At 41.5% G+C, this 12,623-nt stretch overlaps 1 protein-coding gene across 6 annotated transcripts in view; it reads left to right on the forward strand.

The window, feature by feature from the left end:
* The window catches only part of SNCAIP (synuclein alpha interacting protein), a 142,639-nt gene that overhangs the window by 111,472 nt on the left and 18,544 nt on the right, over positions 1 to 12,623 (forward strand). For all 6 annotated transcript variants that reach the window (XM_074360549.1, XM_074360551.1, XM_074360552.1 and 3 more), the window contains 2 exons: positions 1,210 to 1,323; positions 8,941 to 9,066. In XM_074360549.1, coding sequence (XP_074216650.1) covers positions 1,210 to 1,323; positions 8,941 to 9,066 — 240 coding nt within the window. The remainder of the gene's footprint in view (positions 1 to 1,209; positions 1,324 to 8,940; positions 9,067 to 12,623) is intronic.

Below are 12,623 nucleotides of genomic sequence, written 5' to 3' on the forward strand. Positions count from 1 at the left end.
AAGCTGGCTACTTAAAAGTCTATTATCCAAATAGGAGTAAATTAAGAATAAGCAGATTAGCTCCCCGTCCTGATTTTGGAATAGGCTTTCCTGACTCCATGTCCACCATAATTCTTTCCTATACTAAGGTCTCACATTGTGCAAAACCAGGATGCAGTTGAATGTCTCATTTGTCTTATAGAGTTATTGTGAGGATCCCAGAGAGCATTCTAATAGTATACGGTGACAAGTATTTTGTGCTTAGTGAGTTGACATGCTTTATCTCATTTGACCTTTGCAGTAACTCTGAGGTGGTTACTACTAACCCCTGCTACTTAACAGATGAGAACATTGAGTACCAGAGAGATGAAGTAACTTGTTCATAGTCTTGTAACTCAGTGGTGGATTCAGGATTTAAATCCATTCCAAAGTCTGCGTCTTAATCACTAGGTTTATATGTCATAACTGCTTCCTGGTTTGCACAGTGTGGAAAAGAGCCACTGTGAACATGGAATCAGAGACGACCTCATGAAAGTAGCAGTGTATCCGGGTTATTTTCTCTTCCTTTATTTTGGACTTCTGACATTTTAACTTCTTGAGGGAAAAAACCTATTCTAAGAGTTAATGGATAAACAAATTGTGTTATATTCATACAATGGAACACTTCTCAGCGCTAAAGAGGAATAAACTATTTCCAGGCAGTAGTTTGGGTATATCTCAGAGGCATTATGCTGGGTGCAAGAAACCAGATGCAGAAGAATGCATACTCTATTCTCTTGTGATAGAAATCATATTAGTGGTTGCCTGGGCGAAGGTGAGAGGGATGAGAGCAGAGGGACTAGACATATAAGGAGAAGGGAGGGGAGGGTGGAAATGTTCTATATCTTGACTGGAGTTGTAGTTACAAGAGAGTATCTATTTGTCAAAATTCATCAAATTATACTTTAAAAAGTATATTTTATAGTTCACAAATTATGCCTTAACAAATTGATTTTAAAATAACTGATAAAAGTATGAAACTGTAAGTAAGTAAAAATTCTGTAGTTGATTTAGAGTCAAAATTACTGATCAGAAATATAATAGGTGGTATACATATATTATAAATGAATTAATCCAGATATAAAAGCCAAAATTCATGTGATTTCTTCCCATGGTAAAATACCATCTGTGAGGTATTTTTCAAACCTGAATTACCTTAAATTTCTTCCTTTTTTTTTCTTTTTAATCCAGAATGGTCAGTTGGAGTGTGTACGCTGGATGGTGAGTGAAACAGAAGCAATTGCAGAACTGAGTTGTTCTAAGGACTTTCCAAGCCTTATTCATTATGCAGGTTGCTTTGGCCAGGTATGAAGAAATTTTTAATTAATTTCTCTTTGTATGCTGTGTAATCTACCTCTTTTTTGTTTGTTTGTTTTTAGTCCATCAGAATCCAACCTAAGAAATCATCAAGATGTATTCAAAGACTTATAAACAATCATAATCATTATAGCATTTTTATATGAAAAAATATTTCAAACAATATGAATATTCCCTGGTGGGATACTGAATAAATAATGAAGCAATATCCATATGATGGAATTTTACCGAAAAAAATTATTATATAATATTGAATTAAAATGTGATATGTGAAGCTGTTTTGTAATTTGGTAATAACTTTGAATTTTGGAGAGAGAGAGAAAGAAATAGATAATAAGATAGAAAAAAACTGTGTCATAACATGTTTATAGTAGTTAATACTAAGGGTGGAATTACAAGTGGCTTTTCTTTTTTGTATTTTTCACTTTTTCCCCAAATTTTCTACAATAAACATATTTAACTTTGGTCAAAAGTAAAATGATAAATTTTGAACCCAAAATTAAGAAGAAAATCTTTAGTAAGACATTAATCGAGGAAGTCTCCTTCCATTAAAGATAAGCAAGCATACTAACTCAGTAAGTCTCAGTTACAGCCAATGTCCACATTAGGAAATCTCAGTGTGAGTAGTTTGGTGTACACAGATCACTATCTAGTGTATGGAGTTAAAAAATCATCACTAACTCCCTTTGAGAAGGATGAGTATAAATTATCTTAAAAAAAATTGGAACCACAGAATGCCAATCTCAGTCTTTAAAAAAGTAAATAATGTCAGCACTGTATTAAAATAGATTTAATCACATTTGTTTGTGGCAAAGAAAATTGCTTCTCAAGCATATAACCATATCCCCTCTGGCTTCATAAACTTTCCCAGTGGCAGTAAATTGTGGTACTGTCAACAGGAGATTATGATTTTTCAGACATGACAATCTCAAATTTTAAAAATAGACTTGTAAAATATTACCACAGCCCTTCTTTAGTGGGAGTCATGTTAGGTGATAGTTCATTTTGTGCCATGGTAACTTCAATTAATAGTTAATATATATTATCTATAGATAGATAGATAGATAGATAGATAGATAGATAGATAGATAGATAGATAGATAATGTAACGTTTCCTTTATGTACCAAGCGCCATGCCACTGGATTTTGTGTCCACTATCTGACTTACTCTAAAGCAATCCTGTTGGAGCCTGTTGTTTTTATCCCCATTCTACAGATAAGACTGAAGAAAGTAAGTTAAGTGGCTGCGTGTGGTCTAATGGCTAGTAAGAGCAAAGACTGGATCTCAACTCAGGTCCTCTGACTTTGGGGCCAGGTCCTATTTTGTCTCCATCTCTGTAGATAATTTGTATAGCTTGTTTCCAGGGGCACTGATACAACTGCAGATGTCTTTTTTACAGCTTGACCTAACAATACATTGTGATATTTGGAGTACCTTACACAGCTCATTGTACTAAATGTATGGTCTTTGAAATAGTCCCTCCATTTTCCTTGTGTGTTGCACTTAGGATCCCCAGCCATGGTGTCCTACAAACAACCATAAGAGTTAATAAGCATTTGCAAAGAAGGAGCTTTTTTTTGCTTAGACTGGCAAAGGGGAGAATAGTATTTTCAAATGACCAAAAGAATCATGAAGACCAATAGTCTTCATAAATCATTCTCAGTGTAAAACAGAATTTTATTCATTCTCAGATTGTCTGAATAATTGTTTCAGATCCCTGATTTCATTTGCTTATGTAAAGACTAAAGAGGAATTTCAGATATCAGGGGAAAGGCTGCCTGCACTTTTGGAAGAGCTTGCCAAACAAAAGGAGGAAAGGATTGCATTGCTGTTCGGAGACTTGAAGTCAACAATTGGGCATCCGGCACTCTTTGTCTTGGGACATGTTTCTTTATACATGCCAGTTTCTCTCTTCAAGTCTCACAGCAGGCTTCTCATAATTTTAAAGCTATTTTGGGACAGAACAAAAGAAAATGCCCTTTCTGGGACGGGTTGGGTGATGGTGTGACTTACTTGGTTGGACGAGAAGAAAATAGGGAAATGAGTGACCTATGCGAAGAGCCATGGCAAACATGTGCTTCATGTTAGTATCAGTATTCAGATTGTTATTTCAAGCTGATAAGCATTTTTAATGACCTAAAGTACAGCTTTGAGCAGGGCACTCCAGGAGTGCCTTCAGGAGAGCGTCCCTACACAAGTGGAAAATGTAGAAGCCCATTAGGACTGCAAATTCAGCCCAGCCATCCTGCATCCGCCACAGCCACTTATGTAACAGATAACCTGTGGAGATGCTGAACTTGGAATCATTACAAGGCTAATATTTTCACAAGGAAGACTGTTATTGAACAGTGTTCTAATGGATTCAGCACATGCAAGTTTTTCTACATCAAGCAGGCACTTGAGTGTGTTCTGGTTTTGTTTCTTTGGTAAATACGTTTGGAAGGGATAGTACAGAGGAAAATTCCTCTCCTTATTCTCATTGTCCTCTGCCCCTCATATAGATTCTTAAAGAATGGGCTGCATTTGACTCCCCATTTGTGTCCTTTTTCTTGTAAAAATTACCTTTAAAGCCTCCAGAACCACAGGGTAGCCAGCAGTTTTTAGTGGTCTTCTGGAGTGACAGGTCTTCGGGTGATAGGAATTGACTTTCTGCCTCTTGACACATGAAGTGTCAGAGGGTGCGGTTATTTCACTGCCTGATTGTACCTAACAGAACTAGCCACAGGGAGCATGAAGGTGAAAGCCTTGGGGGTACGCAAGGACCAAGCAGGGGGCATCCTTGCGTAGGCCTGCTTTGCTGTCCCTTGATTGAGATATTGCTGGTGAAGCAGTTGACACAGAATTGGCTCAAGTCAAAGCTACTGCTTGTGTAACCTGGGCAGTTTTCTTCCAACATGAAGGTTCAGATGGTCTCGTCCAAGTTCTGAGCAAAGCTCTTGCCTTCAGGTGCTTGGGGGCTCCAGCCTGTTTTGCATTGATCACTGGTTCAGTGGGTTCTCTTTTACTTTCAGCATCAAACTTATGATCATTTTGTTTCTGAATCCTTCATGTGACTGTTGATCAAGAGATCCTGCTACAGAAACAACCTGTGTCATAGCATTGAACATTTACCAAGAAGGAGCATGTTTGCCTACACTATGTGCATTCTCCATTTTAAGGGTTTGCCTTAATACAGATTTAAAAAAAAAAAAAGACACTTTTGCAAAAAAAGAAAAGACTCAGCAGTTCCTGCGACTGGTCATGAACGGCGATAGGCATGCTGGTGAGGCTGTGTGTTATTGTTTTTCCACAATTTACTTTTAAAGGGGGAAATACTCTGTTAACTTAGTTTCGTTGTAGATGAATTCATGGGGTGGAAATAAGTAAACAACACTGAAAGTGCTACAACTGCAGATGGAAGCAAATAGAACAGTCTTTGACTGGCACAAGCATTCTTCTGCTCTCCAAGGACCTTTGAAACAGCATAACCTACGCAGAATGCCATGCCCCACAGACGGGACAGGCATTTAGTGTGATTTCTGTGACCCAAGGAGTACAAAGGGAGCATGTCCTTTATGGGGTCAGGGGTCATGGGCCAATGAGCAGTGATGGGTATTCATCCTCAAAAGACAGGAAACAGTGTCATGGAGATCATCAACTTCTGGGTCTGAGTTTAAATCCTAGCCCTACCCTTACTAGCTCAGCAGCCTTGGATAGGTTTATGTCAAAAAGAAAGAAAAAAGATTTCCATGGACCTCAGTTTCCTCATCTTTAAAATGGAGATAATAGAAACTTCTTCACATGGTTGCCCTGAGGTCTAAATGAGAAAAACCACATAGTAGACACTAGGTAAGTGTCGGCTGTGATGATTGTTGGGTACCTTCCAATTTACTATTTTCATTGCTATAAATATTATTTATTTCATTGTAAGCAAAGTAAGAGAAATTTGGCAAAGAATTATGTGGGCCTTAACTTATTTAATCAATTCTTAGGTGTACTTTTTTTTCACATTTTACTATCACTAGATTCTGCATTCATCTTACAGTAAATGACAATATGAAACTATTGCTGGCCATTTATTTTTTGCATTTTAACATCTCAAAATCTGGACTGAATCTTATAATTGATGGCATGTTAGATGTGATGACCTATGATCACAGACAAAGCTGCCTCCTTTAGAACTCACGGTTGTAACAAAACTATAGAGATGGTATTGATTCTGGTAATAAGCCTGTGGCATACTTTTCAATTACATTTTTAGTTAGACTGTCCAGCAGATCTCATAAGTCACATGTATTCATTGCCTCTTTAAATAAATTGCGTTGACTTTAAGAACACACAAAAGACAACATTAAAATAGGTTACCGAAAAAGCAGAAAATCCCCAGAAGAGGAAACCTGTCCATGAAATAAGTTCTCAGTTAGTAGATGAAGGTTGAATGGGTAGATGCATGTGTGGATGGTTGGATGGGATGTAAGCTGGAGAGGCATTCTGTAAGACAGAAGTTTTAGAGACGAGCCACCCCATCCCTGTGGCTGCATTGGATGTTCTCTGTAAGCAATACCTATGAAGATCTGAAGTTACATTCTCCCTTTAATATCTTCTCCCAGTCTTCCCTCCCTCTCTCTCTCCATCTCTCTCTCTCTCTCTCTCTCTCTCTCTCTCTCTCTCTCTCTCACACACACACACACACACACACACACACACACACACACACACACACACACGGAGACTGGGGAAGGAGAGAGAGAGAGAGAGAATGTGTTCAAGTTCTGAAAGGAGAGTTGGGCACCTGGCATGTATCTGTAACATGTATGCATTCACAAGGACCTTCTTAGTTGGCGAAATAGCTGTATTTGTTCTGTTCTCCTTACTAGATATTTGTCAAATAAGTCACTGTCTAAATTGTAGGACTGTGGATCCCTGCTGGCATGTTCTTCAGAATCAGAGCAGACAGCATTTCTTTGAGGGTGGATGCTAGACATGTTTTTACCACAGCCAAGAGATTTCTAGCCATTTCCATGTTCATCTCAGAAATCCTAATGTTGGTTGTTAGAAAGTGTGTAGTCAGCCCTTCTCTCTGAGCAGTGCTTCTCTGCACAATATCACAGGAAAGATTATTGTTTGCATATAATCTCTCAGTGAACAGGCCAATTGCATAGATTCTTATTAAAGTCAGTTGTCCCCTATAAAACACGAAACTGAATTTCAGGTGCTAAGCAAAGACCTGCATTGTTCTGAACAACAGGATAATGGTTCTTCCTTCATGTAAGTCTTACGCATTTGAATTGGGTAAGATCTTTACTTATAAAGAAGAATTATCCATGTCGTCATAGGAGAAGTGGGCAGGTTATGTAACAGTGTGGACTGCAGCTGACTTGGAGAGCCAGCAGGAGCCAGGGCAACTCTTGCCTCACTCAGACCTTGTCCTGTTCTCCCAGGTCGTCAAGCCCTGCAAAGTCCAGGTCTCTAGATTCTTCTCCAGATTTCTGCGAGAGGATAATTCGTAGTCTTATGAAATGTAGTGTTGTTTCCTATAAATCCATTACTGAAAGTCAAAACACTGAATTATAGTAAAGGGCATTTTCTTTATATGTGCAGCAGATATAACCACTATAATATTTAATTGAGTCTGAAAAATATGAAAGTATGTCTGACAAAAAGGTACATATGAAACTTTTCCAAATACCTTGAACTCCTGAATTTTACTCACTAAAGAAAGAAGCTGCTAGAATATCAGAGAAGATACAGTTGTCTTCTTCAGTTTTCTCATTTGTAAAATAAGGGGGTTTGAATTAGATGATTCCCTAAAATCTCTCCCACTCTACAATTTTCACGGTTAATATCGTGGAGCAAGCCAAGTCACCACAAGGTTGACAGGGACCCACTGAAAAGGGCAAGGCTGTCTTTTTCACCAGTAGAGGCGCAGCAGTCTGCCCTCTGGATGTTTCCATGCCTGAGACATTGACTTCAAACCAGTTGGTTATGTCATTTATCTTGAGATACGTCCACTCATCCAGATCTATTCAGGAGTAAAGATCACATGGTTCGATCACCTGCCTCCAAATCAAAATAATTCAGTTGTTTTCCCTACCTAATTAGGAAAAATAAAGGAAATTGTTCTGCCTTATGCATTTGAAACCTCACCTCCTCTGGCCCAAATATCAGTCCCAACTTTCTCCAAGTTTGCCTCTGAAGAAGAAGATTCAGTCCATCAGCATATCCTTATCCAGATCCCGACTCCCAGCCCTGGCCTCCAGGCTCATTCTCTAGGGAAGTGGAGGGTTTCACTTCCTACAAGGTCTCTGTGCGTTTGGAGCTAATGCTCACCCTGCTTTCCCTGGGTGCGTTCTTAGTTGGTTGTAGGTACTAATTACATTTTCTCTTCTTGCTCCCCTTAAAGGGGCTTATTTCCTGCTTCCTTGTGTTAAAAAAAAAAAAGTGTGGTGCAAATAGTCAGGCTGCCTCTGATGTCACAGATGCCTTTGTAAACAGTGCCCCATTCCCCTCATCAGAGGTGGAACATAAAAGGAGTTGGCTGTTTTTATCCAGCATTCCTTTAGCAGATTAGTTGGCATGTTCAGAAAATGAAGGCAAATTTAATCCAGAAAAGTATAAAAGTTCATGACCAGTCCAAGCAAATAACTGGAAAAAAAAATCCTTTAAAAGGCTGAGGAGAGGTTCAAGGCTATTTCAAGCGCATGATCATCTTTTTAAATGTCAAATTCCACCCACTAAACTTCATGCTGTTGTTTTTACCACTCTTGTATTTTTTTAACGTATTTAATTCTTCCATTTTAAAACAGTGAAATCCCATCCCCTTGCTTTCTCCTAAGGCCAAACGTAACATGAAGATACCACAAAGGACTCAGTGGGTAGAACGCAAACAGATTATGACAACACACGCTGGCCGTTCTGTCTTTGCTTTGGAAAGGTTGTGTTCAGAGCTTTGGGTGCCTTTCCTTTAACATGGAAGAAGAGAAAACTTTACCTTTAAAACACCACCAACATTGGGTCAGAAAAATCAAGAGGATCCTAGTTTTATTTCAGTGCAGTTTTTTTACACTTGGCAACTTAGGATGTAGCCTCTTTTTTTATAAGCCTGTTGACTGCAGGGTATAGGATTAGGAAGGCATGGTTGAGGTTATTATAAACTGAAAGTAGAAGCTGGTTATCTCGACAGTCGGGAGTTTTATAATAATATTCGAGAAGCCTCCAGATAATGTAATAAAGTAGCTAAAACATTGCCTTAGAATCAAAAACTTGGGTTCTGGTTCCAGTGTTGAATCTGTTACACACACTGTGTGTGTGACTTTGAGGAGGTGTTTAAACTTTCTGTGAGTCAGTTTTCCCACCTATAGAATAAGTAAGCAAAACAAGAGCATTGCTGGGATAACTCCCTGCTCTTCAAATTCTCAGAGCTTTCCTCTTTTATTAGCACTAGACAGAAACTCACGGATTTTTAGTTCATAACTGAATGGACATTTTCTCTTCGTATGGTAAGCTTGGTAATTAGAGCTAAGCTTCAGGTTAGAGTTTTAGGTTGGAGTTTTGTTTTCCTCTGCCTTTACCTTAGACTTCTCTACATGGCATTCCATTAATTCCAACTGTCTTTGTGTCCATAGGAAAAGATTCTTCTGTGGCTCCTTCAGTTTATGCAGGAGCAGGGCATCTCGCTGGATGAAGTGGACCAGGCCGGCAACAGCGCCGTTCACGTGGCCTCGCAGCACGGCTACCTCGGGTGCATTCAGGTACACAGGCCCTGCTGCTCTGACAAGAGAAGTGAGGGTGTCGAGTAGCAGAGCAGAAAAATGGAAATAATGTTCACTGGGAGAACATCTGGATTACGTCAGCTTTCTCTATGGCAGTGGATAATTGGGAATCAAATTGATGTATTTGTATTTCCAGAAATCCGCACAAACATGAGCATAAATAGCTATCTGAGTTTCTCCCTGGTGTCACAGGACATTGAAAGGGGCTCTTCCTGCCCTCTCAGCATTACCTTAAAGCCTCAGCACTGAGGACAACAGGCGTTAATTATCCCTGTGTTCTTGAGACAGCGGGAACCCACTACCAGACCTGCGACGCTCAGCCCCTCACATGGGGCATGGGCCGTTCCTGCTGTCATTAGCACACTTCGCCTTCCCAGGGGTCTGAAGAACAGGACTGATTTTTCACAAAAAGGATAAAAGAACTCTTCACAGGAGGGAGGAGTAGGCTAAGGAGCAAGTGCTGTGGTTTTCTCTCTTTCTTTGTAGCAGGACTGAGCTTCTCGAATGCATTCGAAAAGGCCCAGAATTGATTACAGGAGGCCTTGGATATCCATACCCTCAGCTCATGGGCAGGCTGGGCAGGGCCTTGGCTGGCCACCCAGTGACCTCAGGAGGCCTCATCCCTCTAGCCTGACACACCTTACAAGTATTATCAAGTTCAGTGACATAAAGAGGGTGGGGAGCAGGGCCATGAGAGGTGGGAGGCACTTCCCCTTCCCCAGGCCACCTGAGGGGCATCCAGGGGGCTGCTTGGAGAGCATGGGGCGCCTGCAAGAAGAGGAGTTGGGTCTCACCCCACAGCTGAAGGCAGAGCTGCAAAAAGTGGACCCTGACAGCACGTGGTGAGGGAGCCCAGCGAGGGTCCTGAAGCCTGAGGCACATGTGAATGTAAAACCTGGGGATGCCTTTTTACCCCGGATGAGAAAACAGAGAGGACAGCTGAAGGGAAGGAGAGAACGTGAGCATAAGGGGAGGGAAAGCTCTGAACTGGAGACAGATTAGAGCTGGCCTGGAATTAACTCACGAACAGAAACCCTAATGAGCAGGATCAGATCAGCCACACCATTCTTATCATTGAAAACGACCCAGCAGCTATGGATTTGTTTCCTAACCTGCCTGAGATATGGGAGAAAAGCAATGGACACATGTGGCTGAAGGCTGTGATAGCAGAAGACATTGACCTCACCAGGTTCACACAGTTCAAAGCAAGTCACGTGTCTCTTGCGACTCTAAGAAAGCCGCGCTCTTTCCCCACCTTATTAGGTATTGTTTCTCCTTCCTCAATGTGCTTGTTTATTTAACAGGTACTTACTGAGGTCCTACTGTGTGCAGGGTAGACTGTACCGGAAAGAGAATACTGGGCAGTGAGATCCAGCTGCTCAGAAAGGTAGCAAGGACTCAGGAAATGACAGGAGAAGACCTGGGAAAGCTGTCGATGTGAAAGGCAAGAGATTTAGAAAACCAGAAAGCCGAAGGGACAGCAGAATACTCTCTGGACTGTCTCCTCACATGCAACTGCTCCGTGGAGAGCCACGTCGTTAGGAAATACTCCAAGTGTCTGGGAAGTTTCCCCATGGTCGCTGGCAAAGCGTCCATCTTCTAATTTAAGATACCATGTCGTCAAAAGAGTGATGAGAAATTGGAGAGAACAGAAAGGTGGGAAATGTAAATTATTATCAGAATCTGCAGAAAGATGAAAGGAGTAGCCTCACTTTTTGTGGAGGAAAAATAATTGAACAAAAACCAAAAACTGCATTTTTCCATTAATGAAACACTCATACTTAATAGACTTGAAGTAAACTTTTCTTATCGGCTAATAAATGACTGCAAGCCAAAGAAAACCAGCTGATGGCACTAGTTCTGTTTGAGATTTCAGCTATTTTTCTTTTTAATATATGCAGAGAGGCAGGCTGTCCTTTCAGAGTGTTCATCCCTCCACTTAACACAGATGATGTTTTTGGCACTAGATACCATGGGTACGGAAACTCGAATAATCTTGGAAGCAGGTCTCTCCGCTCAGTGTGAGAAGTGAGAAAATAGGTACAAAGGGACTGAAAGTAGAAAAGGGGGTGAGCAAGGGCCTTTACGAGGTGAGGAGGGGACTGAGTATGGAAAACATGGGAAAGAAAACTGCAGAGGCCAGAGTCCAGGGGAGTGATAACAGTGTGTGTTTACTCTGAGTCTCTCTGAGCGCAGTGTCCTTGTGACACTGTGAGGTGCGTGGCGGTGGCTTTATGGCAGATTGACCTTTCATGGTGAGTGATCATAAACTGAGAGGAAAACGAAGCTCCTTAATGACCTCTGAGTCTAAGTAGTCTAGAAATTTAAAAATTACAAGTATGTCTTGTGGGAAAAAACATTTTCCATTACTAAAATAAATTCAGCGGTCTCCCATCTCACCTTGATCGTGTCAAAAAATGTATCAGATTGTGGCAGTTAATTAATATTGATGTAACACCTTTTTTGTGGAATCGATTTCATCACAGCATAAGAACAAAGGCATTTGGTTTTTTTTTAAATTAACGATGGCAACCAGGCTCCGTCAAATCTCTGTCCCCTCTACTAACGATCCCTTGGCCACATTCGATAACTTGTCGCTGGTGTTTGACTATTAACATTTACTTCAAACGAGTTTAAAATCTCAGTCTTATTTCTGGTTCAAAGCCTTCTGCTCCCCAGCCCAGATTAGACTTGGAGTTTAAGGAACTTGGCATGGGACTGAGGGCTGATGGGCTTTTACACACGCCCTCGACTCTGATTCCCCTCTCTTCTGGGCTCCAGTGTTGGGGACAAAGAGAAAGTATGGAGAGAAAAAGTCAGCTGTCTCTGCTTAACTGGCAGAGGTCATGGCATCTCCCTGAAAGTTGTCTTGCTTCTTTTAGCTGACTATGTTTTGCTGCTGAAACCCTCTGGGGCAGTCTTCAGATGCTGACTCTCCGGTGGGCGCAGTAGGTGGGGTCTTCAGAGGGTCCTCTAGAGCCTCCCCGCTGATACCTGACACCAGGGATCTGGCCCCAACCTTACGCCCCACTCCGTCCTCCCCGTCCAGTTCCCTCCACCTGTGTTGCACCCGCCGCCTCCTGCTGCTGACGAACGCGCTCCTTTTTGGTGGGGTGATAACAAGCTCACATCCAGCTCCCTTCTACAACATCTGCTCAGCCTACAGGACATATCCTTGCTGTGGCTCGTGGTGGGAGTGCGGGCTGCCCCACAGCCTCTACCACGTCAGTTCTCTCCCGTTCTTTTTATTCCTGATCAGGTAGGTTCAGGAACAGATCAAGTGTGCTGCCCAAGTAAATAGGAACAGGTAAACAAAATGCCTTCTTTTCCCTACAGGCATCATGAACCCACCCACTGAAGCGCACAAAGCCCCTCACTGCAGACACTACCCCGCGCACCTCAGAAAGATAAGGACTTAGGACGGCAGCCACCTCCTGCCCTTCCCTGTCTCCTCCTGGGGCTGGGATGGGGGCGATAGTAGTGGGATTGTCGGCTGCATTGTTGTAGATTGTGTGTGGGGGGGTGCGTCTGATACT

Source organism: Camelus bactrianus, chromosome 3 (genome assembly GCF_048773025.1).
Source record: "Camelus bactrianus isolate YW-2024 breed Bactrian camel chromosome 3, ASM4877302v1, whole genome shotgun sequence".
NCBI classification, from domain to species: domain Eukaryota; kingdom Metazoa; phylum Chordata; class Mammalia; order Artiodactyla; family Camelidae; genus Camelus; species Camelus bactrianus.